Source organism: Arachis hypogaea, chromosome 12, assembly GCF_003086295.3.
Source record: "Arachis hypogaea cultivar Tifrunner chromosome 12, arahy.Tifrunner.gnm2.J5K5, whole genome shotgun sequence".
Lineage (NCBI taxonomy): Eukaryota > Viridiplantae > Streptophyta > Magnoliopsida > Fabales > Fabaceae > Arachis > Arachis hypogaea.
This window is the reverse complement of record NC_092047.1, coordinates 19707758-19735091: the sequence shown is the minus strand read 5'-3', so window position 1 is coordinate 19735091 and position 27334 is coordinate 19707758. Positions and strand designations below refer to the sequence as shown.

At 34.7% G+C, this 27334-nt stretch overlaps 3 protein-coding genes across 8 annotated transcripts; 1 reads left to right on the top strand and 2 right to left on the bottom strand.

Annotated features, from left to right (window-relative positions):
• Positions 1-4104: 4104 nt before the first annotated feature.
• On the bottom strand, positions 4105-4779 carry LOC112729804 (protein MAIN-LIKE 1-like). The gene has a single exon (XM_025779952.1). It carries the CDS (start codon positions 4777-4779, stop codon positions 4105-4107), a length of 675 nt encoding a protein of 224 aa, XP_025635737.1.
• Positions 4780-8152: 3373 nt separating this feature from the next.
• Positions 8153-13519, top strand: LOC112727072 (uncharacterized). Of its 5 annotated transcripts, none has more exons than XM_029290655.2 (9): positions 8153-8285; positions 9126-9274; positions 10144-10305; positions 10541-10633; positions 10931-11075; positions 11194-11304; positions 11383-11465; positions 11799-11856; positions 13251-13519. In XM_029290655.2, the coding sequence occupies exons 2-9, from the start codon at positions 9128-9130 to the stop codon at positions 13328-13330; spliced, it is 879 nt and encodes a 292-aa protein (XP_029146488.1). In that variant the 5' UTR covers positions 8153-8285; positions 9126-9127; the 3' UTR covers positions 13331-13519. The 5 variants fall into 5 exon arrangements, 3 of the variants coding, with proteins under 3 accessions (XP_029146488.1, XP_025632466.1, XP_029146489.1); XM_025776681.3 differs by having other exon boundaries at positions 8159-8285; positions 9151-9274; XR_011868362.1 differs by lacking the exon at positions 11383-11465 and having other exon boundaries at positions 11504-11856.
• Positions 13520-24293: 10774 nt separating this feature from the next.
• LOC112729174 (uncharacterized) lies at positions 24294-26267 on the bottom strand. 2 transcript variants are annotated; one of them, XR_011869114.1, is made up of 4 exons: positions 26135-26267; positions 25956-26038; positions 25816-25873; positions 24294-24593 (listed from the first exon to the last, which is right to left on the bottom strand). XR_011869114.1 is itself a non-coding variant. In XM_072210442.1 (3 exons), exons 1-3 carry the CDS (start codon positions 26049-26051, stop codon positions 24514-24516), a joined length of 234 nt encoding a protein of 77 aa, XP_072066543.1. In that variant the 5' UTR covers positions 26052-26089; the 3' UTR covers positions 24294-24513. The 2 variants fall into 2 exon arrangements, 1 of the variants encoding a protein (XP_072066543.1); XM_072210442.1 differs by lacking the exon at positions 26135-26267 and having other exon boundaries at positions 25956-26089.
• Positions 26268-27334: the final 1067 nt, after the last annotated feature.

Genomic DNA, 27334 nt, shown 5'->3' with positions numbered 1-27334 from the left:
ATCATTTCTACAACATGAGCAATAATAAGAAAGTCATTATTCAATAACTGGGATTTGATGGTTTGATACATATCCTTGCTATAAATATGTCATGTAAGTTTTTGCTGCCTATGGATTGAGTGCATCTGGTAAAAATTAATTTTGTAATATATTATGTAAATCAAATTTTGATGTATTATCAAATTATTTATGTGTTATTGAAATTTTTTTGCTGCTTTTACAGGGTCATGCTATCCAGGCAAAATTAACTTTCAAGAACTTAGTGAGGAGAATAAAGAAGTTGTTAGAAGCTTCTAAGGCAAAACTTTATCGCAATTATCAACCTCTATGATGGAGATGAGTGTTGATAGGGAAGAAAATCGGTTGACATTCAATAGAATATTCATCCTCTACATTCAGATGTCCTTCTTGTTGCCGACAACGGTAAACAAATTTTTTTCGGTTCACATGCCGCCCATTCTACACGTGAACACAATGCGTGAACGGAATTGGGGTGGTCATATGCTCAACTTCCTCATAAAGGGCATTAGAGAGCACACATTGAAAAAGAAATATGTTATTAATGGTTACCTTTTTGCTCTAATGATTGTTTATTTTCACGAATCGACACACAAAAATAGGCCAATAGATACAATTTCTGGACCACACTGAGTCCAACATTGGACTAGGGAGTTGCTGGTTGAAAGAATAAAAGCTGAGATCAAGGGTGACATAGTAACTCAACAGAATTCTTTTTTTATTTTTAATATATCTATTATAAATATATTGTGTAAACAAATATTTTTCTATTTTAGAGAATCATAAAAAGAGCACAATTGAGAAAACAACTAAAAGAAAAAAAAAAGAAGGAAAAAATGAGGAAAAGAAGAAGAAGACTATTTCTTCGAAAAATGAAAATGTTGCTGAATCCGAATCTGATTCTGAAGATGACTTGGAGGAGATGACAAAAAGAAGAAAATAACCTAAAAGAATGGCAAAGAAGTAAGTATTCTTTTTCGTGTATTTTTTACCATTTAATTGTGTTTATTTACCTGATGATTGTTTGCTTTTTCAAGAAGAATCCAAGAAAAGAAAGCACGTTACTAAATATTCATCTTCCCAAAAAGAAAGTGAATATGATGATGCTTTTTTTGTCAAAATTTTATTTATAAACATAATTTTTTGAATGTATTGTCAGAAGTCAAGAAAGTGAAGAAATAAAAAAAAATGATTGAAAAAAATTCACAAGCCTGCAAAGAAGTAAGTATTATTTTTCGGTGTATTTTATTAATTTTATTGTGTTTATATGCCTAATGATTATTTGATTTTTTAGGATGGAATCCAAAAAAAGGAAGCATGTTATTATGGATTCATCTTCCGAAAAAGAAAGTGAATCTGATGATGAGTAAGATTCAAAAACTATCATTGTACTGCTATGTTTTTTATTTTTGTAAAAATTTTATTTATTAACAAAATTTTTTGCATATATTATCAGAAGTGAAGAAAGCGAAGAAATAAGAAAACAAAGATTGAAGAAAAAAAATCAAAAGCCTGCAAAAAAGTAAGTGTTGCTTTTCGGAGTATTTTGTCAATTTTATTATGTTCATTTGCCTAAGAATTATTTGCTTTTCTAGGATTGAATCCAAAAAAGAAAACATGTTATTGAGGACTCATCCTCCCAAAAAGAAAGTGAATCACTAATGAGTAAGATTCAAAAACTATCACTATAATGCTATGTTTTTTCCATCAAAATTTTATTTAGGGCAAAAAAAACCATAATAAGCCAATGCTAGTTGGAATTTACGTATATCAGCCAAAATCAAAATCGTTTCAGTAATGAGCCAAACCATATTTTAATATAATTCGAATCAACCTGGTTCGAACTGCATTTAGTAATAAATCGAACCAGGGCAGTTCGAATTACCAAGAAAGAGATGAACGTAAATCGAACCAGGATGGTTCGAACTAGCAATGCACGTAATTCGAACCAAGCTAGTTCGAATTATAGAGAGAGAAGTTTGCCAAAGTAATTCGAACCAGGCTGGCTCGAATTACACAAACCATAATTCGATGCAGGCTGGTTCGAATTAGTGAGAGACAGGGCTGTATATATATGGTTGTAAACGTGAGTTGCTCTCATTAGAGCGTGTAAGATGGCTAGTGAGGAGAGTTTTGTTGTTTTGGTTCACCACAGAGGATCCATTAAGAGGAAAACTCGTTCCGGTGTGAAGTTCATAGATAAGGATCCTCTCTGTATTGTCGTGAGTCCTACGACGAGCTATGATGACCTTGTTAGATCTGTACTGATGAAACTTGGTCTGGAAGGTGCGAAGCGGGTGAAGAAGTTTTTCTATCGCATTCCAATCACGGTCCTTAAGGATACGGTGAAGTATGATTGTTTCACGATTAGTAGTGATGAGGACTTGCAAGTCATGTTTCTTTGTCGGCGGCAGTTTCCGGAGGTGAGGACACCAGAGTTGTTGGCAAAGCTGGTTGATGTGGTATCCAGCTCAGGGGGTTCGAACCGGAATATCACCACTTTAGCCACGGAAGCCGGTTCTAGTTCCAGGCCTGCCATTGCTTCTTCCTCCGTCCCTGTGTACGAGCCAGCAGTCCAACCTGTCGCCTCCCCGTCATTTGCTGTTGATCTCAATGGCAGCGTAGGCGACGAGGTAGGATCAAGAGAATTGCTGCCGAACGCTTTACAGGGTGTTGCACCGCTTGGCGTTGGAGACGGATTGTTGGGTGATGCAGAGGAGGATGACGTCGAGCCGGATATGATTGATGATGACAGCGGCGATGATATTGGAGCGAGTGAGCCTTCATTGGCGGTAGGTGGTTCTAGCTCTGGCACACAGCAGTATCCACCACATTTTTCCTCTTTGGACTTAGATGCCATGAGGCAAGGGGGTTTCTGGGCACTCAGTTAGATTCGGAGCTAGAGATGCAGAAGGGACTGCTGGTCTGACAGAGTTCCAGGTTGGTCAGCAATTTCAGGATAAAGATGAGGCCCTGTTAAGTGTGAAGACTTACAGCATCCGGTGAGGGATACAGTACAAGGTAGTGGAGTCTGATTATCGCCGGTATGTGGGCAAGTGTTCTGAGTTTGGGAATGGGTGCACATGGTTGATTCGACTGAGTCTCCGGCAGCACAAGGGCATTTAGGAGGTCAAACGGTACAATGGACCTCACACTTGTCTTGCCACCTCCATCTCGAGTGACCACAGGAGTTTGGATTATCATGTGATATCGGCGTTCATTATGCCAATGGTTAGGGCTGATGCATCCGTCAGCATCAAGGTGCTCCTAAATGCCACGACAGCACACTTTGGGTTTAGGCCGACGTACAGGAGGGTCTGGTTGGCGAAGCAGAAGGCTATTGCCCTCATCTACGGTGACTGGGATGAGTCATACAACGAGCTCCCCAGGTGGGTGTTGGGAGTCCAGTTGACGATGGCTGGTACTATTGCAGTCCTACGGACGAGCCCCGTTCGAGTTGGTGGGCAAGTAGACGAGTCTCAAGCTTATTTTCACAGACTTTTCTGGACGTTTCCACCGTGCATCGAGGCATTCCGTCATTGCAAGCCGCTAGTTAGCATTGACGGCACCCATCTGTATGGCAAGTACGGGGGAACGTTGCTCATCGCGATTGCACAGGACGAGAACTCCAACATTCTACCTATTGCATTCACACAGGACGAGAACGCCATATGCCGAGGCTCCAAAGCCTCTAGATGCACAACCTGAAGTACGTCAGGGCTGCTATACGGCATCCAGATAAACTGCACAGAGAACTCAACATTGTCAGGGCAACTCATGGACGCAATTTATAAAGTGTGGTTAATTAAAGCAACTTAGTAAGTTGCGTACTCACCTCCCTGTCTTGTAACCTGTCTATCCTCAGCCTCCACATCTGCACTCTAGGACCCTTCTCGCTACCGGAAGGGTTGCAACCTGACCACCTGCATCTCACATGCGTCATATGGCTAATTAAATGTGTGAGAGATTTGTAATACATTATTAATGATGATGGAGTTATGTATATTAAATTGAAGTAGAGAAGGCTAAATAGAGTACCTCGAGGCCAATGGCCAGCTGAACGTCTCATACCCTGTAGGCCTAAACCTAGAAAATCGCCAGAAGATCCAAGACTGAAGTAGCTGTAGTGGGCCCGCTAACTTGACCACATGTCTGTTCGCCACTCGGCACATGCATCGGTACAACCATGCCAGTGCTGCAGACCCCCCAACTGTAGGTACCCATCTCCTCAAGCCTAGCTACGTAGGGAATCCATCTGATGTGAATGCGGTTGCCAGACTTGTCGGCAAACAGCTGCGTACCCAACAACATCATGATGTACGCACGAGCATATCGCCGCACAGTCTCGTCATCAGCTCCCTCGGGGCACTCTCCAAAAGTCTCCTGGAACCAGCTGCAGTTTACTGCGTACTTCTGAACCTGGCTGGGAGGAGGAATCACTCCAAGCAACTCCTGAAACCACACCCAAGCTGGACGGCCACCCTGGATGTATATCTGGAATTCTAATAGGCAGCCGCTCACGTAACGCCCATCCACTGGCAAACCCAACTGGTACGCCACATCCTGAAGTGTGATCGTGCACTCTCCGAACGACATATGAAATGTGTGCGTCTCCGGACGCCATCGCTCGACAAAGGCACTGACAAGGGCCTCATCTAACCGAAACCATCTGTCGTTCAGCCTGGCAAGATTGTATAATCCGGCCATTTGTAAGTACAGAACGTATCTGTCATCGAGTCGCATGCCCTGCTGCCGCCGCATGCTCCTGATGCATCGCTGTGGCTGCGCATTACATGCACCGCATTATTAGAACCAGCTTCATAACCAATGACAAAAATAACCAACACAATAAATCATCAACAAAACATCATACAAAATAAAACCGCATAAAAATCCATTAACGAGAACCACATGCAAAACAACTACCATAAACCACACAACTAAACCACTAACATAAAAAAGCTAAACTTAAACCATTAATATAAAACAGCTAACATAAAACAACTAACACAACCCACTAACATAAAACCCCTAACATAAACCACCAACATAAAACAACCAACATAAACCACTAACATAAAACAACTAATGTAAACCACTAACATAAAACAGCTAACATAAAACAACTAACACAAACCACTAACATAAAACAACTAACATAAACCACCAACTAAACCACCAGCATAAAACAACCAACACCTACCACTAACGCAAAACAGGTAACATAAAACAACTAACATAAACCACTCACAAAAACCACTTACATAAACCACCAACTAATCTACCATCTAACCCGCATGCAAAACCTCTCAACTATACCACTAGCAATACCACTTCGATTAACCGCTAACATAAACCGCCACTAAAACCGCATGCAAAACCACTAACTCACATATACCGCTAGCACGAAGTTTTTTATGTACTAACCTCGTCGTTGATGACCCCGGCTATATGAGCAACTCCGTCCAACCGATATAACCTTGCCGGATCGTCCCCCATCGGCAGAGTATTTCGATCAGGTCTTTGTCGGATCGAATCTGGGTCGTTTTCTCTGGGATTTGGTGGGGTAGGGGAAAGGAACAATGGTTCAAATGAGGCTGATTCGAACTCCTTATATAGCCAAATAATGAGTAATTCGAACCAAGTAGGTTCGAATTACTATTGGAGCCAAAAAGTGAGTAATTCGAACCAGGTTGGTTCGAATTACTTGGTAAGCTTTAATAAGTATAATTCGAACTAGGCTGGTTCGAATTATGAGCATATGGAGTTCGAACCACCTTGGTTCGAATTATGTTCAACGATTTTCCACCCTAATTCGAAATGCCCTGGTTCGAATTATATTAAAATATAGTTTGGCTCATTGCTAAAACGATTTTCATTTTGGCTGATATACGTAAATATGAAGTGATGTTGGCTTATTAGCGTTTTTTGCCCTTTTATTTATTAACAAAATCTTTTGCATATGCTGTCAGAAGTGAACAAATGCAAGAAATAAGAAAAATGAGATTGAAGAAAACAAATGATAAGCCTGCACAAAAGTATGTGATGCTTTTCGGTGTATTTTTTCAATTTTATTGTGGTTTTTTTTTTTTTGCTCTTTATTGCATGCTAATGTGCTATATCTGTTAAACAATAAAATAGTCAACGAATAAAATACAGAGATAGTAAATGCTTTTACATTCAAATTTTATTATTCTTTAGTTCAAAATGTAGGTGAAACCTACAATGTGTATTTTCTAAAAAAAGAATCAGAAACACCAAACACCGATGGCGTTTAGAGATTTTGTACTGCTCTAATGCAACAGTAACTAGAGTAACTTCAAACTTGATTAAACAAGTGTCAACACCACTCTTATCATGTAAATATTAAGTCTTTATCAGTAGACTAAAAGAATGATGGAGTTACGGAAAGAAAATATGACTGAAACTGAGATCATTCAAGATTCAACATGGTTACTCTAAACTACAATATTCAGACTGAAGCTCACAGTATCAAAGCATGCACAAAATACTAAGCAGGTAGAAAACTTCGCATCCTAAAAAATTTAAATGAAGTCCATATTAATATTCATTAAAGCATAGCAAAAAATCAAAATCTTTGTTTGCATAATTATCAAGAGATCAACAATGACCAAGTCTGAAATCTTCCTCCACTTGAGTTATCCATCAAATATATCAAAAAATTATTATAGAAAAGAAAAAGTAAGAAATTGAAGCAAGCAGATAAGGCTATACCGGAACACTACCTTTTCCTACTGAATCCAAATTGAAAGCACTCAAACAAGGACAAAGAGTTCAAATTTAACCTTTCAAACAAGAACTAGCATCTAAAACATCATCACATGTAATTTACAATGCAAGCATACAAAACCTCACTGGGATTATCCAAAACCAACCAATGCCCCGATATATAGAAACAAAGCGCAGTAAAAATAAAAAATAAAGAAGGCAGAAGAGAGACAAAGAAGTAAAAGACGAAATGTAGCATTGAAAATCAAAGGCATGAAGCATGAGAGGAGAAGAGAACAAAGTGAAAAATAGAAAAATTGATTTTGAAAAATAAAATAAAATAAAAGGAGAAAGAAGACAGAAAGCGATAATTGAATAATAGATGGAGATGAAAGTAGAGACGAAGAAAGAGTATCGTACCGCGAGCTCCGGAAGTTGCGAAGATGGGTGGTGTTGGAACTTATGTGGAGTGACTTCTGGGTGCTATGGGGATTACTAAGCTTCAAATATGGTGGGGGATGCGTTTGGCATCGTTTTTGGGTGTTATGGCCATTAAGGATCAAATTGTCCTCCAACAATTTGCTCTCAATCCACTTAGCAACAGTAACGGACACATCACTCTCCACTCCTCCACCTCAGCAATCTTTGTTACTATTTTGTGCACCAATTCTACGGAAGGACATAATTGTTACAAAATTTACATGGTGAGGGATCGAAACGTATTTTCCAATTTTAAGGAACGAAAATGTCCACGTTTTAAAATGTTAGTGACTTATTTGTCTTTTACTAATTTTTTATTAAATAAAAGAGTGATTATTACTACAAAATTAATAATTATATAATTTTTAAACACTTTTTTTTCATTTTTTGTTTTTATTCTTCTTTTAGTTATTAACTTTATTTATTTTATTTTACAATTTCGTATATATGTTTAAATTATGTGACTTATTTTTTAAAATAAAGATGGTTCTATTGACAAATATTATTTTAAATATTTTATTAAAGTTAAAAATAAAAAAAAATAGTAAAAAAATTTATATTATAATTTGACTTTTTTTATTTGCATTTAATTTTTTAATTATTTTTTAGTTAATTTTAATAAATTTTAGTTTTTTTTTTTAAAAAGAGTTAAGCGGACTAATCCGCCGTCAATCTACCTTAAAGCGGGATGAGTTAGCATTTTGAATTCACCTTAATTGGCGGGGCAGCTAGGTCCACTTTATTTTATAGTGCAGGCCTAGGCAGGGCGTGACAGAATGAGACGGTCTGGTTTGCCACCCCTAATTCTAGACAATATTAACTAAGATAAATTTTAAATTAATAAAAATCATAATTTATAATTTAAAATATAAAATAAACAAAATAATCCTAAAAAAGTAATTTATATTAATTCTCTAGCATTACTTTTACCGAAATACTTTATAAATTAGCGAACGTCACACACATGACACATCCTTAGTTTTTCTTCTCTGATGCTTCCGTGTTTCTCTCTCGCTGGCCACTGCTTCCCCGTAGCCGACTTTATTTGTAACTATCTGGTGAGTCTAAATATTGTGAAATAGAGTTGCTTTTAATAGCCTGTGCCTGGATTGCGAATACGAAACTTTTCTATTGAAGGATTCAGATTCAGCTGGATATATGGTTAAATGCTGGTGTCCTGGGTTTTCATGTTCAGTAGACATGTTTGTGTACAATTGGGAATAAGTGGATGATGTTGAAGAATCTGGACTGGCTCCAGGATGACATGCTTTCTGGATAGCCTTTTTTTCTATGTTTTCTTTTAAAATATTTTTGACATCTTGCTGTGCGTTGATGTTGAAGTGTGCCGTTGAATCAAAATTGGTTCTAAATTTGGGTCTTCTAATTTTGAGGGCACGATTGATAGGAAGGAAAAAGGTCATTTAGACATTTTGAAAATATTTATAGGAGGGTTTTGGTAAGTAGGTTAAACATTAGAGGTAATTAAGTGTAATACCAGTAAACCTCAAGGGAGGTAAGCATAATTTGGCTTTTTTCTATGTTATGTCTCTTTCTTGAGACCTTTTATTTTAGGTACGGTTGCATGTTGGTGCCTTTCCTGCTGCCATCTTGTCTCATGACTTGTTGCTCAGTGTCTAGGTTCTATCCAAATTGGATGTTTAGCATGCAAAATATTTTTCATCCAAGAAAATACATGTATTGTCATGTTGATACTTGGATATAACCTTGATTATATTTTGGGCAAATTGTAGAAGTCAATGTGTTTTCTCTTTAATTTATTGATTTAAATCTTGAGCTATCGTAACAAGCTCTTCTCCTTTCAATGAAAAATAAGCATGTGCATTGTGTGATGTTGGAGAGATGATTCTTAATTGGTGGATGTTATTGATTCATTGTAGCGATGTTCACTCCTTGTGCAAACAGTAAGCTGAAGCATAAGAGGGATAAAAAACAAACTGAAACCCAATGTTGGGAGGAGGAAGAGCAAGAGAATCATGGTAACAAGATCCTTGAAGACCCTTCTCTCAAGGGGGGTCTTATTAAAAAGGTTATTTTCTCCCTCACAATTCCAACCTTTGTGCTCTGGACATTTACATTTGTATTTGATATCTAATTCAATTTGTGTTTAAGTTAATATATTTTGATGTATAATGTGTTATTGTAACATTGTATCATTGTTGCTTGGACTCAATTTGAATATTGGATGCTAACTTGTACCAATATAAATCATATTCAAAAGGAAGAATTTTAAACATTTAGGATATATAGGCCTGTGGCTGTCCTAAAACAGCTGGCCCAGTGTTCTACTCTATCAACACTGACTAGAGTTGGCTGCCACCCATCTCAAATACCTGACTCATCGACTGGGTGGGTCAGGCTGGCCTATCGTAGGTGAAGGCTGAAGTTATTTTCTATTCGGGGAATGTGTCTTTTCTTTCCTTGAAAAGTTTCATTAAATATAGGATAAACTACCATTTTAGCACTCGGGAGATTCTGGTTCTGGCAAACTAGCTCTCGAGAGAAAGAAAGACATTCATGGCTCCTAAAAGATCATAAAAGTTTCACAAACTTTACCAAATATGATTTAGGGTTTTAATAATTGATTTAGAGATAATGTGCATAGTGCCATGTCAATACATAACATGCCTGCTGATGTCAATGGTGAAGAGGTCATAATTTGTGAAGTTTGTCAAACTTTTATGATCTTTCAGGGGTCACAAGTGCTTTTCTTTCTTTCTTTCGGGTGCCAAAATGGTGGTTTTCCCTTAAATGGGGTATTTTAAATTTGTGAGAATTTTACAAGTTACATTTGCATCTGCTATTTTCTGTCTTGCTATAGTATGTCCTATGCCTTAATTTATGCTTTTACATCCTAAGGTATAATAAGTAGTTTAAGTATGATTTTCTTTTTTATAGACAAAGCTTCAGGAGTGTGATGAATCAATGGGGCCCGAAGAAGATGGTACTACAATGATGGGGCTTGCAGGAATTCCTGTAGCACCTTGCTACCGGGGATCAAAAGGTGGAATCTATTTTGTTCTTCAAAATGCCTCGCTGGTTGCTGCTTATGTTGGGAAGGTATTCTTTTTATATATTTTTATAATATGTAAAAAGTTGAAAGTTGATTTGGGCTTGTAATGAAAAGATTTCTGTGCCTCTCTTCTGTTCTTAGTTTAATTTACTTCCATTTTTCTTATCAAGTTCAATTCCAGTTCTGTTTTCCTTTTCAGATTAGTAGTGTTATGAACGAAACTAATACTTTGTAATTTGCATGCTATATTTAAGTTCATTTTTATTTTGTGAACTCTTCCAGAGGTATCAGATTTTGAATCCAGACGAGCATGCCAATTTCCTGCGAAGGAAAAACAAGAACCCCTATGATTATAGGCCTGATATTGTGCATGAGGTTAGTAGAACCACCCCCATTCTCCCTCTTTTGTCTCTCTGTTGGGTGATTGACTAACTCTAGAACCTTGCTTTGGTTGTTGATCTGTTCATATTCCTCTGTCCTGGCTGGGTATAAATATTGTTCCTTTGTTCTATGAATATTTACCTTTTTTACTGCATTCATTTTGATTTGAATTGAATCTAATCTAATAGGGTGTTTTATTGTCTTTTTTCTTCCCTTTTATCAAGAAGCCATTGTTTTATTTTTTTTCATTTCTTTCTGTTTTTAACTTTCTTTTATAAACATTATGTTTAGGCCCTTCTTCAAATTATGGGTAGTAGGCTTTGCATGGCCGGTAGGGTACATGGTGTATTCATTAAAACTGATGAAGGAATACTTATCCGAGTGGAACCAAACACCCAGATACCAAAGACTCTGGGAAGCTTTTGCAACATGATGGGTGAGCTTCTTATATCCAATAAGTCTGTTATTCTGTTCCTCATTTGTTATCATGGTTCATCATCAAATTCATGTACCTAATCTGTTCTTATTTTTTTAATCTTTAATTGTAATTATAGCTGAGCTACTGCAAAAGTTCAGCATCAAATCAAAGGGTAATCGTGGAAAACTTTTGCGCCTAATTGAAAATCCTGTAACTCAACACTTACCCGTTAACTCTCGTAAGATTGGTGAGTTTCTTTATCTAAACCGCTGATATTTTCATCAATATTATAAAAATTCTTATATGTAGCTTTTCTATTATTTAGGGCTTTCCGTCAGTTCACCTAAGGCTGTTCAAATTAATGACTATGTCGCCGCTGCCAATCATGATGAGAACCTTGTGTTTGTGGTATGCTTAATGCTTTCATATACATTTTCCTATGGCAGTGTTAGGTAACAAAATGAAAGCGACAGACAGAGACAGGGACATGGACACAAACTTTAGTGCTAACTAGTTTTGCGATAGTGGAGGACAAGGAAAAATATTTTAAGTGGACATGATTGCTCCTAGCTGGGCCACTGCCGGAAAAGTGTTCAGCCATTGGATCTTGCCAAAATACAACTTTGTGTCTCTCTCTATGTCTCAGTCACAGGCTCATCTCAGTGTCCTGTCCACCAAAATAAAGACAATTATGTGATTCTGTTGGGGGCATTAACTAACTTGTGGGCTTCTGTTATGCAGGTTGGTGCAATGGCTCATGGAAAGATAGATGCTGAATATGTTGATGATCTTATATCAGGTTTGTGTTGCAAGGGATTCATGTGCTGGTTTACATTCTTAGTTCTTGAGTGAAAAAGTGACTACAATCTATTTTGCTCATTATGCTTCTTTGAGCTTGTTGCGTAGACTTGATATCGTTCTAGATATTGAATGCATTATGGATCTATGGTTGTATGTTGGCTAGATAACCATAATTGCATTGAATAGTTTGTTTGGTGTCCTAAAATCTGGTATGCTGATTTTGTTTACGAGGTTAGGACTTTTTTGGGTGAGTTCTTAAGAAAAGATATTTTTTCGAGTGATCTTTTTTAAAAAATCTTTTACATAAGTAAAAATAATTTTATGTTTAGATATCTCATGTAAAAAGATCTTTTTATCTATCAATTATGGGCTTGTTTGGGTGAGCTTCTAAGAAAAAATCTTTTTTGGAGTTATCTTTTTATAAAAGATCTTATGGAAAAGTAAAAGTAATTTTATGTTTGGATATCTCATGCAAAAAGATCTTTTTATCTATTAATTATGTTTGAGTATAACAATATAAAAGTATTTTTTTATTTATTACATGAAAAACATCTTATTTTAAAGGAAAAAAGATCTTTTAAAAAAAGATGTAAATTACAGCTTCTCAAAAAAGGCTTTTTTTTTTTAATTTTTCTAGTGCTTTTACTTTTACTACTAGAAATTTGCCAAACACGCTAAAAAATAAAAAAAATGTATTTTTCATTGAAAAAAGATTTTTTTTTTAACAAAATAATGGCGCCAAAACAAGCATTATATTTAGGGCTTGTTTAGGTGACTTTATAAGAAAAGATATTTTTTTGAGTTATCTTTTTTTAAAAGATCTTTTAGAAAAGTAAAAGTAATTTTATATTTGAATATTTGATGCAAAAAGATCTTTTTATCTATCAATTATGTTTGAGTATAACAATATAAAAATATTTTTTATTTATTTATTATGTGAAAATATTATTTTTTCGGAAAAAATGATTTTTTAAAAAAAATGTAAATGGTAACTTTTCAAAAAAGACTTTTTTTTTTAGTATTTTTACTTTTATGAGAAATTTGCTAAACACGTTAAAAAATAAAAAAAAAGATATTTTTTATTGAAAATTTTTTTCTATCAACTTAATGGCACCCAAATAAGTATTTATATTTTTAACTTGAGTAAAAAAGTTTTTTTTTTTTAAATGTAATTGTAGCTTTTAAAAAAAATCTCTTTTTTTCTAATATTTTTATTTTTACTATTAAAAATTTATCAAATACGTTAAAAAATGAAAAAAAATTTTTGTCATTAAAAAAAATATATATATCTTTTTCAACAACTTAATGATACTCAAACAAGCACTTAGTTGGTAGAGAGCTACAAGAATCAAGTTTCTTACTTTCTGATTTCTGTTATATGAATATTTGCAGTTTCTGCATTGCCCTTGAGTGCTGGGACATGTCTGAGACGTATCTGTGTTGCGTTGGAGAGGAATCAGAAGATTCACTGATTAACATATCTACTTTATTTTTTGTACATATTGGTAACATCTCCAATTCTGCTAACTATAGGCCCAAGGGGTTAGCTCGGTAAAATTGTTCTTAGTTTATTATTTGTTTGTATCGTATTCTGGGAACAATTCTTTTTCAGTTGTTTTTGGGCTGTTTATCTCCCGAGAATGCAAATGACACTTGATGCACTCGCTCTCTTTTAGCCACTTGTAACCAGTAATTGCTTTGAGGCTGTTTATCTCCCAAGAATCTTAACAATTGTCATGTTCATGTTGCGTCGGGGCTGGCTTTGATTTTCAATTAAAGTCGCTTGTTCAAAAAAAAAAAAAAAAGAAGAGTAATGTTATAAAATAAATAAAGAAGATATAATAAATATAAAATAAAGAAATATAAATAAAAGACTATTATCAATATTCTCCAATATTAATAAAAGATATGAGTTTATTTATTGTATATAAAAGAGAAAGAATAGTATTAGTAATATGAAAAGAGAGAGAAGATTGTTATTATTGATATGTGTAGGCTTTAGCTTTTTATTTATACTTATAACATGTTTATATTTTTAAATTTTTTTAATGTTTTTTTAATGTATTTTATTTTTGAGAATATGAGCTGTCCATAGTAAAATAGGCATCCACATCTCATTTTTATCACAATACTTTTTCTTAGATGTTTCATTCAAATTTTACTAAAGAAAAATTTAATGGGAAAAAACTTTAGTAAAGAAAAAAGAGTACAAAATCCTTTGTAATGGGAACTGCTTCGTTAAAAACTTTGTCAAGAAAAATTCAATGGAAAAAAAACTGACCAAGAGAAAAAGAGTACAGTCTTTTCCTTTTGTTGACATCATTTAAAATCTCGAAATCGGTGCATCCCAATCTGATGTATCAATTTTTTAAAGGGAGATTTTGGAAGTGACTTTGTAAATAAATCTTTCAGATTATCGATTGAGCGGATCTGTTGGACATTAATTGTTCATTGATTTTGAAGGTCATGAGTGAAGAAGAATTTAGGAGAAATATGTTTTGTTCTATCATCTTTGATATATCCGCCTTTAAGATGAGCAATACATGCTGTATTATCTTCAAACAGGACAATTGGAGTTATCTTATGATCAATTAGTCCACATGATAACAGAATATATTGGATCAAACTTCTGAGCCAAAAACACTCGCGACTTGCTTCATGTATCACTAGTATTTCAGCATGATTAGAAGATGTTGCTGCTATTGTCTGTTTCGTGGACCTCCATGATATACCTGTACCACCATATGTGAACAGGTGTCCTATTTGAGATCTCCCTTTGTGTGAGTCTATCCTGCATCTACATAGCCAACTAGTTGTGACTTGGATCCATATGGATAAAAAATCTCATATCAACCATTCCATGAAGATATCGAACGATTTGTTTGCTTCCATTCCAATGTCTTCTGGTTGGAGAGGAGCTATACCTTGCTAGTAAATTTATAGCAAATGATATGTCAGATCATGTATTATTAACAAGGTACATTAGCGCTCCAATGACACTAAGATATGGTACTTCAAGACCCAGGCTATCTTCATTTTCTTTTTTAGGACGGAATTGATTCTTTTCCACTTCCAAAGACCTTACGATCATTGGGGTACTTAATGGATGTGACTTATCCATATAAAATCTCTTCAAGATCTTTTCTGTGTATATTGTTTGATGAATAAAAATCCCTTTTTTGTATGCTCGATCTGCAAGCCGAGATAAAATTTAGTCTTTTCAAGATCTTTCATCTCAAACTATTCTTTTATAGTTTTATAATTGTTGGAATCTCTTCTGGAGTTCCAATGATATTTAAATTATCAACGTATACAACAATTATAATGAATCTAGCTGCATATTTCTTTTTGAAAATACATGGACAGATATTATCATTCTTGAATATGTTTTTGGCCACATACTCAGTAAGACGATTATACCACATTCGTCCAGATTGCTTTAGACCATATAAAGATCTTTGCAATTTAATTGAGTATAACACCTGCGAATATTCATTGGATGGTTTAGATATCTTTAGTCCTTCAGGGACATTCATATAAATATCACGATCTAATGATCCGTACAAGTAGGTTGTTACCACATCCATTAAATGCATATGTAGTTTATGATATGCGGATAAACTGACCAAATAACGCAATGTTATTGCATCTACTACAGGAGAATATGTTTCTTCATAATCTATACCGGGCCTTTGTGAAAAATCTTGTGCCACAAGTCGATCCTTGTAGTGTACAACTTCATTTTTCTTATTTCGTTTTCTCACAAATACCCACCTGCATCCAACAGGTTTTACATCTTCTGGTGTATGGACTATAGGTCCAAAGACTTCACGTTTTGCAAGTGAGTCTAATTCAGCTTTCATAACTTCTTCCCATTTCGGCCAATAATTTCTTTGTCAACATTCTTCGACTGTTTTTTGCTCAAGATCCTTACTTTCATACATGATATCTAATGCCACATTATATGCAAATATTTCATTGACAATTGTCTTATTTCGGTCCAATTTCTCTCTTATAAAGACATAATTTATCGAGATCTCATCATTTTCAGAATTTTTAAGTACCTGAACGTCTTTTGGCGTTAAAACTATATCATCATTTTGGACAACTGCAAGTGTCTTTACTATGTCTTTTTCAACAGGAATAGTCTTTACCTCTTTTCTTTTTCGAATATTTTTGTCTTTGGAACCAACCAATCTACCACGCTTCTGGCATGAATTTGTTTCAGTGGCCACTTGTCCGACTGGGACATCAATTCGAATTGGGACATTTTTCGCTGGTATATAAGATTTGGTTATCCTCATTGTATCAGAAAATGCATCAGGCAATTCATTTGCTATTCTTTGCAAATGTATAATCTTTTGAACTTCTAGTTCACATTACCCTTATCGAGGATCTAAATGCATTAAGGATGATGCATTTCAATTAAGTTCCTTTTTAGAAAGTTTATTCTCCCCCCCTAATATTGGAAATTTTGATTCATTAAAATGACAATATGCAAATCGGGCTTTAAATACATCTCCAGTTTGTATCTCAAGATACCTCACTATAGAGGGAGAATCATATCTAACATATATCCCTAATTTTCTTTGGGTTCCCATATTGGTGCAAGAAAATGGTGCAATGGGAACATATATCGCACACCCGAAGATTCTTAAATGAGAAACATTTGGCTGCAGGCCAAAAGCTAATTACATAGGACAGAGCTGATGGTAACTTGTTGGCCTCAAACGAATAAGTGCTGCGGCATGTAAAATAGCATGCCCCCAAGTCGAGGTTGGGAGATTTGTTCTCATAAGTAAGGGTCTAGCAATTAATTGGAGGCGTTTAATAACTGATTCTGCTAACCCTTTTTGTGTGTAAACATGAGCTCCTAGATGTTCAACGCTTATTCCATTAGCCATACAATAAGCATCAAAGGCATAGGAAGTAAATTCGCCAGCATTATGAAGACGAATTGCTTTTATTGGATTTTCTGGAAACTGTGCTTTTAATCGAATAATTTGAGCAAGTAATCTCGCAAACGCCAAGTTGCGAGAAGACAATAAGCACACATGTGACCGTCTTGAAGATGCGTCTATTAGGATCGTAAAATATTTAAAAGATCCACATGGTGGATAAATAGGTTCACATATATTGCCTTGAATCCTTTCTAGGAATTTAAGGGACTCAAATCCAATCTTTACTGGTGATGGCCTTAAAATTAGCTTCCTTGAGAACATGCAGCACAACAAAATTTACTAGATTTAAGAATCTTCTGGTTCTTTAGTGAATGTCCATGAGAGTTTTCAATAATTCTCCACATTATGGTTGTTCCCGGATGATCCAATCGATCATGCCAAGTTATGAATTCATTTGGGCTAGTAAACTTCGGGTTTACAATAGCATGTGATTCAATTGCACTAATTTTAGTATAATATAACCCAGATGAAAGTGAGGGTAACTTTTCTAATATAACCTTTTTATTTGACTCATGAGTTGTGATATACAAGTACTCATGATTTCCCTCATTCATTGTTTCAATATGATATCTATTTCGGTGAATATCTTTAAAACTCAATAAGTTCCTTAGAGATTTAGTAGACAATAGTGCATTATTTATTATGAATTTTGTTCCTCTTGGAAACAAAATTATAGCTCTTCCGGAGCCTTCTATCACATTGCCTGAGCCAATAATAGTATTAACATATTCTTCTTTTGGCACAAAATGAGTAAAATATATATTACTTTTGAGAATAGTATGCAAACTTGCACTATCCACAAGGCAAACATCTTCACTATATGTCCTTGCCATTTTCTCCAAAGACAAATAATAATAGAATGAGTAGAAATATTTGCGCAGTAAAATTATTTTCTTGATTGAAAATATTTTTTTAAGTATAATATATACTAAAAATTTTATTATTATTATTATTATTATTATTATTATTATTATTATTATTATTATTATTATTATTATTATCTTAGCACATTTGGTCATTTTGAAATTCATAAATATTTTATTAAACATTATTTATATATATCATACTTGAAATTCAAATGTATAGAAAATAAAACTTAACAAGAAGTTTCTTACATTATTTATTTACTTAACAATCACACATATTAAACTATTCCATCATTGATCAAATGACCAATATTTCCTTCAAGATCCTCAAAGAAATCAAATACTTCATAATGAGTGGTGGAATTTTCAACATCATTTAAAACGAAATTTGTCTCTTTTTCTTTGTCGTCCTTTTTCAAAGATGCTTGATAAAGATCGACTAGGTACCTCGGGATACGACAGGTATGCGGCCAATGGCCCTTTCTATCACAATGAAAATATTTATCCTCTGTTGATTTATTTTTCCTAGTGTTTCTTTCTTTATCCCACTTTTGGTGAGATCGTTTCTTGTGAACATAATTCCTTTTCCTTCCATAATTTTTTTTTCTTACTAAAATCTTGTCATTTACCTCTTTTGGGGTAATGATTTGTGTAACACCCTAAGTTCTTATACTATCGTGGGGGTTTTTAGAATAAGGTGCCACACTTGAGCCAAGAAAAAAGAATGATTTAATCGTTACGCGTGGCAGGAGTAGATACGTGTAGAGCGGAGAACGAGTAGTGCTAAAACGTTGGAATTTGAATTAAAGGGAAATAAACATCCTAACCGTGAGTACGTTTTAAAATAAAATTACTTATAGGAACCTGAAACAGGAAAAGAAGCTAACTACGTCCTAAACTAATCTCGTTGAAGAGGCTCCCCTACTTGCATCCTATCCTATCCTTGATCAGGAGTCTTTATTCACGAATCGAGGTACCAGGGGTCTCCCTCCAACACCCTTTCGCGCAGTGAAGACCAGGTTCCATTGCGTGGGATGGACCAAAACTCGACGGGGTGCCGAAGTGGGGGAATAGGGTACGTATTCCACCTTTGGACTTCCGTAAGGGTTCAACTCCTCCTCTGGATCCTCCTCCATGGTGTCTTCCTTCCGGCCAGGGTCATCGGGTCCCTCTTCCTCGGCTTCGGAGTCGGACTCGAGGTGTACCACCTTAGGTGACTGCTTTCGAGATGTTGAAGCATTCCTGTCTAGGAAAGTTATGACGGGCAGCTGGGGTTCTTCTTCCACGGGATCTCGACCTAAGTAGATAGTCTGAAGCACGGTAGTAGTGGTCGCAACTACCCACGCGTGCTTTGAGGGGTCATACTCAGAAGCTACCCTCGGGGGGCACTGCGTCGTCTCTATCCGCTGTGCCATGTTCCTCTGGAGACAGTATGGGAAAAGAAAAGGAGTGAGAACCTAGTGTCTCAGTAGGAGTGCTATGCAACACCTCCATATCCATCTCCAGCCCACGTGCGGGATTTTAAAAACAAGCGTATAACATGGCATGTAATATGCATCTTCTTTTTTTGTAAAACATGTGTGTAGAAGAAAGGAAAAACATATAGGAAAATAGAAGGATAATCATCAACATAATCATAATTAAATCTAAGGAAAACATGGAACTTAAGCTTTCATTCGTGCCTTCTTTCTTTCTTAATTTATAACTTATATGGAAGGTATTGAGCTCAAACCGGTGTAAGTGGGAGTCCCCTTCCCTTACCGAAGGTTCTTATCCCAAACGTTTTGGCGATCACCTTCCCTTACCGAAGGATCATATCGATATCTTGTCTTTGGGGGTCACCTTCCCTTATCGAAGGATCATTCCCTCAGTTTAATTTACAATCAAGGTTATTTAGACATACACAAGAAGAGAGTCATATAAAAAGATATTTTATTATATAAGATTGATGGGATAGTCCCCTTCCCTTACCGAAGGTTCTTATCCCAAACGTTTTTCGATCACCTTCCCTTACCGAAGGATCATCTCGATTATCTTGTCTTTGGGGGTCACCTTCCCTTACCGAAGGATCATTCCCTCAGTTCTTTAACAAGTACGGTTATTTAGGCATATACAAGAATGAACCATGCGAGAGAGGAGAGGCATATATCATGATAAAATAAGCATGTTTGAATAAGATTTTATACGAAAGTAGGTACTCTCGTCCCTAGAGGGGTATAAAATAGATGTACATTATTATAAAAAAAATAGGATATTAATTAACTGAATAAAACAATTATAAGAAAACATATACTTTTGACCCTCAGAGGATATTAATGATATAATGTAAAAAGTATAATCTAAGTGCATATAGTAAGAAAGTGAATGTTTGAAATACTTGGATTAGATATTATAAAAGTATGTACCCTCGATCTTTAAAATAAAGGAGCAATAATGATATAAGGGGTCATTTAGTTGCATATAATAAAATAGGGTTCCTTGAACAAGATATAAAAAGGAGCATGTACTCTCGATATTAAAGGAATAATAATAATGTAACGGTAGCAAAGGTCATGTTAAATAATTTAATAAAAGGGCACATAGTAAAATTAGGGAATGTTAAATAATTTAATAAAATGTTATAAAGGGGATGTAATCTCAACATAAAAGGAATAATAATAAGGTAACGGTATCAAAGGTCATATAAGGGCACATAGTAAAATTAGGAAATGTTAAATAATTTAATAGAATGTTATAAAGGGGCATGTACTCTCAACATAAAAGGAATAATAATAAGGTAATGGTATCAAAGGTCACGTAAGGGCACATAGTAAAATTAGGGAATGTTAAATAATTTAATAAAATGTTATAAAGGGGGATGTAATCTCAACATAAAAGGAATAATAATAAGGTAACGGTATCAAAGGTCATATAAGGGCACATAGTAAAATTAGGAAAGGTTAAATAATTTAATAGAATGTTATAAAGGGGCATGTACTCTCAACATAAAAGGAATAATAATAAGGTAATGGTATCAAAGGTCACGTAAGGGCACATAGTAAAATTAGGGAATGTTAAATAATTTAATAAAATGTTATAAAGGGGCATGTACTCTTAACATAAAAGGAATAGTGATTAAAGGGTCATGTAAATGCACATAGAAAAGATATGGGATACATATTAATGGATTTCAAGAGGGTATAATTGACAAAATAAATAATCATGCTCAATGTAGATGAGAGATAAGCAAAGAATAATTCATGCCATAAAATACATGAAAGGTGACAGCCATGCATGGATGGAAGAAAACAAAGTAAAACATACTACATGCCAACATAAGTAAGAAAGGTATAATTCCCTACTCTTTTTCCTAACGCTTCTTCGAGCCTGCCTCTTGTGTGTGCACACAGAATATTATTTCTTTGTAGAGAGAGAAGGGAGAGGATTGATATTGAGAGGAGTGATTTTCTACCTATGGGTGCTCCCCTATTTATATACGTCTGGGGATGGGGTGGTTGGGATATTTTAAATTTCAAACTGAGGGCGGTTACTAGGTTCCTATCCAAAATTTCAAAATTCTAATCTTATCTCCTAACCGATTTTCAAACTTTGAAATTTAAATTTTGTTTCTAGAAGGGCGGTTGTTACAATTTGCTGCATTTGCTTCAGGAAATGGGGCAGCGCCAGCTAGGCGCGCTTCATGATTTTTTAAAAGTAACTCATTGTTGCGTTCAGCAACAAGAAGGTAAGAAATTAACTCATAATATTTTTTAAATCATTTTTCTCGATACTGCTGCTGCAGGAGCACATTCGAGGCATGGAAGGTCGAGAAAGTTTTCTCTAACATGTCATTATTAGTTATCTTTTTCCCACATAATTTCATTCGTGAGGTGATTCGAAACATTGCTGAATTATATTCGTTTATGGATTTAAAATTTTGTAGATACAAGTGCGTCCATTCATATCGGGCTTGAGGAAGTATCACTGTCTTTTGATGATTATACCTTTCTTCAAGGTCTTTCTATAGATTTGCAGGATCTTTTAATGTGAGATATTCATTTTTCAATCTTTCGTCAAGATGACGAAGAAGGAATATCATGACTTTGACTTTATCTTTCTGGGATGCACTATTTTCAGCCTTAATGGTATCTCCAAGATCCATTGAATCAAGATGGATTTCAGCATCTAATATCCATGATAAATAGTTGTTTCCAGATATATCAAGAGCATCAAATTCAAGATGAGAGAGTTTCGACATAATGAAAATTTATTACCTGAGTCTTCCTAAAATTTGATCAGAGTTTCGTGCTGATAACGTGTTGTAAAATAAATAAGAAAGATATAATAAATATAAAATAAAGAAGTATAAATAGAAGACTCTACTGTCAGTATTCACCAATATTATTCATATATATATAAAAGATACGAATTTATTTGTTGTATATAAAAGAGAAAGAATAATGTTAATAATATGAAAAGAGAGAGAGAAGATTGTTGTTGTTGATATGTATATCCTCTGAGGTTTTAGCCTCCTATTTATATAGGTATAACATGTTTATATTTTCAAATTTCTTTAATGCTTCTTTAATGTACTTCATTTTTGAGAATATGAGCCGCCCATAATAAATGGGCATCCACATCCCATTCTTATCGCAACAAATAATCAATTATGCGCTATTTGATAACAACATTAGAACGTATAACTGTTTCGTTGCCGAATATCCATCGTATATTCACCTTGATAATATGAAAATGAATAATCATGCATTGCTTATAAAAGTAAACATAATTGAACCTTTTACATATAAAATTCCTAATCGAAAAAGAAAGCCAGGAAGCTAGACCAAGGAAGCAAACCTTCGCGTGTTATGGGAGTTTTGTCTATGGAAATTTTAAAGATGTTTATAGGAATAAAAGAACGTGATTTTTATTCCTATAGAGACTAGCAAACTTGTCTTGGCAGTTAAAGCGAGGCCAAAAATCTACTGCAACTAGCTCTAAGCTAGATACCAAAAAGACACTTAATTGGAAGGGAAAATGTCCTGTTAGCAGGACAAATAAAGACTTTTTGCGAGGAATCAATGGTTTTTGCACATAGGTAACCACTAGCCAGCAAAGCCCTCCAAGATGCAAGAATGGGAAGGGAGTCAAAGACGGATTGCTCTAAGGGATTTATTGGTGTTAGCACTTTCCCTCTTACCTTTGACACCTTGCCTTGGGTCCTTACTCGCTGTTGGGATAGAAGCCAGCTTAGTCTCAGTATGTTCAACTAAGCCACTTTGTCCCTTACAAGAAGATCACTAGTATAAGAACCACACCCGTAGCCAAAGAAAAAAAATAGGGTTTGCATAATTCCATTTCTAATAGAATGCCATCTTTAGGAAAAGCAAAGGAGGATTGATCTACGAATGCCGGGTTATCGAATCTCCTGTTAGGCGTGCCAGCCTTGTTTTCAAGAATTATTGAATCAGAAGCATCTCAGAAGTCCTAGACTGGTTGTAGATAGCTAGGCCCCTTATTAAAAATTTCTATAGGAAGATTCATATGAAAGGCTAGGCACCTTCCCTGCAGTCGCACCACCTTTCATAAAGTTTGATAGAACTAATGCTACATCTGATCTGCTAATAAAATGAGATATTCTATCTCTTCCTCAGAACAAGTGAATAATAAATTTTATTCATCTAGAAGGACGCTTGAAAACATGATTAGGATAGACCTTTTCCATGCAGTACCACACAATGAAGTTGATGGCAAAGCGCGAAGAGCAGCCAATAAGACAGAAATTCCAGCAGTTGGCCGGTTGCAAACCAAATGCAAAAATTCAAGGATAGATTTATTAGGATTACTTGATAGCCGCCTTAGCTTAATATAGAGGATAGAGTGTTGACAATAACAAGTCTCTTTTCTTTCCCTAAGGCTTTAGTTGCTTTGTCCTTGCTAACCCTGTAAGTGCCTAAGTGATTGTGAAGTCTGATTTGTTTGAGGGAATTCTAATAGACTTTCTAGACTCCTCCTTTTTAGCGAGTGTAGGATTTATGTTGCAAGTAAGCGATAAGTTTAGAGAATATTTGATAATTTTGATGATAACATTTAATTGAGATACAATTAATTGAGTGCACTAATTTTATATTCCAAGTATTACAAGAAAGCTTTGATAGGCTCCAATTTTCAATAAACAAACATCAAGCAAATAAACATTCATTTAATATATTTTTACCAAAATAAGGCAACAAAAAAGGGAAGATTTAATCAGATCAGATTTGATATTGAAGAAAAAAACTTCACTCTTGAATATCTACATTATATAGTTGACAATGAATTCAAGAACAATAAGATTCACATTATATTTATTCGGCAAAACAGCACATAACTATCATTCAATTAAATAGAAAGGTGCAAGGTTACCTTCTAATTTACCTAGAAATCAATCATAGTCTAATCCTAATTCCTCATACTAAATATGAATTAAAAAACTACATTCAGGTATTTGAAATCTCGAATTAGTAGAAAAATATTACTTAAACCTAAAGAAGGAAATAAGGAAAGAAAAGTCATTTGTTTTTTATTTTAGTGTTCAAAGATTATATTTTTTAGAAAAAAAAACCCGAATTCTTTTTCCTTTAGGCTTTAACGCTTAAAGATACTATTTACAACGAAAATACAAGAAAGATCAGCCGAGAGTACTAATGTATTTGACAAGTGTGTAAGCAGTACTAAAAAACTAAGCATAACTTAAATAGTTTAAGAGACTCGACAACGCTCTTAACATGAAAAGGTAAAATTAGCATTTTGACTACTTACTTAAAACCCTTTTCTTTTAATATATACATTTGATTGATTGACCAATTTTCAGAATAACTTCCACTTCTGCTCCAATGCATCACAGATAAGGCCTACGCAGCATTTAGCACCAAGTGGATAATCAGAAACTGCAAAATAAACAAAAACATAGCATTATTTTTAACTATTATATCCTCAAAAACATGGTTTGAACAGGTTTCTCGAAATTAGAGAAGATTCAAAGATCTATCAACAGGATAATATGAGTTGTTAGGAGCCTAGGCGTTGGGAGTATGGGAAACATTAGACTGCCCATTATCCACGCTATCCTTGTTTAGTGCTACAACTCTATATGCCCTAAAGGGCTATTCCCTCAAGGGTCTAAATTATCACTTAAATTATAGTGGATCATAAAAGTGTTGGAAATGATTATTCACCATCTATATTGTGGCCATCAGTTTACAACACAATCAGCAAGATTTGCACACTGCTAGAGAAACTAGAACTTCCTATTATCAATGGAAACACACACGATAAGAAAGATCAAGTCTCTACTCTCCTACAAAAGAAGTGCAACCTTAGCTTAAGAATAAGTTTATATTAGGTAATAGAGGGATGAAAAAGAAAATGTGGCAAAAGAGAATCAATTTTCTTGTTTTGGAGTTCAAATATATAAAGGAACAAAGATGATTTCAAAGGGAAGTATTTTCCCTTCCCCCACCGAAGTCCCTCTTCTGTTCCCTCTCCAACTTGATAATGAGAGCCACCTACATTTATAACTTCTAAAAGATATCAAAGTCCAATATAATTCCCTTGCACATTAATAAATCTAATGAACTTCCATTTGATTCCATTGTTATTCTCCCAAACAAGAGGATAAATTTTATTCAATTTTTTTCCTTTCCTCTTCGGTCCATTCTAATTAGTTCTATCCTCTTCCATTAATGAAAAATATCTACAAATAATGTTAGTGGGACTAATTCAATCTCCCTATCATTTAGTATGAAATTCTTTGTAATCTTAATACCTAGATAAAATTATAGACGGAACAATGTGCTCAAAGTTTCAGCAATATTAAGCAAGTCAAGACCATATAGATCATAATAAATGAAATATCCAAAATAAAGATATCCACTCTAAAGAGCTTTCACATCTTCCTAGATATTTACTACAAGTTTCTCTTCAATTATTAAATTCTATAAACTGAAAACACTTAAAGATACATAATAATTTATTACTCCAATTATTTAGAGTTGAAGTATGTGTAAATAAAAGAAGTAAACTAGATCTAAGAAATTCAAATGTATTACAAAAGTAAACTAGATCTAATAGATCTAAGAAATTCAAACGTATTACAATTTAATTTAATACCAGAAATGTAATCATGTGTATTGTCCCTTTTTACTTTTCCATTTACCATCGCACCCACCTGAAAATAGATAAGAATCTACCATGATGAATAAAACTCAAAGATCAAAGGTATTCTATTTCACTAATAAAATAAAGTGTACCACAAAAATAGGAGTCACGGCATCACTTAGGGCCCCGACATAGTCATCTATGTCGACCAACATTTCTGAGCTATAAGATAGGCCTGCATGTTCCATAATAAGTTAATAACATTGTTTACTAATGTGTGTCTAAAGATTAACAAAACCTAAAATTAGATCTGAACAACTATAGAACCAACCTATTATAATATGAGAATTGACTGGTAAATGACGCGTCACAGGCTCTTCAACTACACAAATAAGTACCTCATTTGTATCTTTAGCACGAACACAAGACTTTCGAAGCAAATCCACTAGATATTTTAGAAACAATTTTAATTAGTCAAAATTAAAAAAAAAAGTGTTCTTTATATCTAATAAAAGAGTGAAACTAATTAAAAACAAATGACTTACCTATTAAACCACAGAATCGTTTGCAAGTTCGAGGAATGCAAACATGTGGCTTGATTTCAAATAGGGATCCTCCGTCAATTTTGACGAATATAGAACCCACCAAACCATATTTATTAAGTGGACTATCCATAATACTCCGGAGTGCCTGAAAAGGTATAACAAGTAAGAATCACTTATTCTTGGAACTTTCTTCTTTTGCTTCGACAGAAAGTTGGCATCATCATGCGAATTTAGGGTTTAGAATTTAGGGTTTAGGATTTTCCACTTCTAAAACAAAACCCCCTCATTGAATTAAGAAGAAATCAATTTAATTTCCTACATATAGGATTAATATATACATCATCATTTTATCTATTAATCCCCTTTGAAATTAAGGTCTACATGGTAGGGCTGCATAACTAAAGTCACCGCCCTACTTATTCTCTAGGCCAAGGGCAAAACCACATGCATAGACAAGCAATGTATCCCAGTCTGAACATAAACACAACTGAGCCATGGAATGCTTTAGTTCTCAAAGGGGTGTTGGACAAAGAAAGTGATATGTATTTATCTATCATAACATTATGAGATATATGTCCAATCAATGTGGAAAAAGAAAAGTAACCTTTCTAACGAGTCCTTTCTTGAGTGAAGCGTTTTCCAGTATAAATATGGCCCGAGATCTAACATTATGATCCTGTGGGGAACCAAACACCTTGTCCACTGCTCCAATTTTACTATCACGTTCTCTTGACTCTTCTTCCTCTTCACTGCATTGAGTTTGTTTCACAGACATCTTACACTTCAGTCTACTACTATTTGCACATGGAGTGAGCATATTGTGTAACACCCTAGGTAAAATCCTATCCTTGAAGGCCTTTAAACAGGGCGTCACACTTGATAGGAAACCAATGAGCTCAATCGTTATGCAAGAAGGGTAGAAAATTATGCGCGAAAATTTGGGTAGAAATCGAATAGAAGACGAAATTGAATACACTCAAAGAGGT

Coding starts and splice junctions, on each gene's coding strand:
- LOC112729804 (XM_025779952.1), bottom strand. CDS start 4,779: ATGCGGCGGCAGCAGGGCATGCGACTCGATGACAGATACGTTCTGTAC.
- LOC112727072 (XM_029290655.2), top strand. CDS start 9,128: ATGTTCACTCCTTGTGCAAACAGTAAGCTGAAGCATAAGAGGGATAAA. Junction 9,275..10,143: donor AGGGGGGTCTTATTAAAAAG/GTTATTTTCTCC, acceptor TCTTTTTTATAG/ACAAAGCTTCAGGAGTGTGA. Junction 11,305..11,382: donor CGTTAACTCTCGTAAGATTG/GTGAGTTTCTTT, acceptor TCTATTATTTAG/GGCTTTCCGTCAGTTCACCT.
- LOC112729174 (XM_072210442.1), bottom strand. CDS start 26,051: ATGGAACATGCAGGCCTATCTTATAGCTCAGAAATGTTGGTCGACATA. Junction 25,874..25,955: donor CCGTGACTCCTATTTTTGTG/GTACACTTTATT, acceptor ATCTATTTTCAG/GTGGGTGCGATGGTAAATGG. Junction 24,594..25,815: donor TACACATGATTACATTTCTG/GTATTAAATTAA, acceptor TTTATTTTGCAG/TTTCTGATTATCCACTTGGT.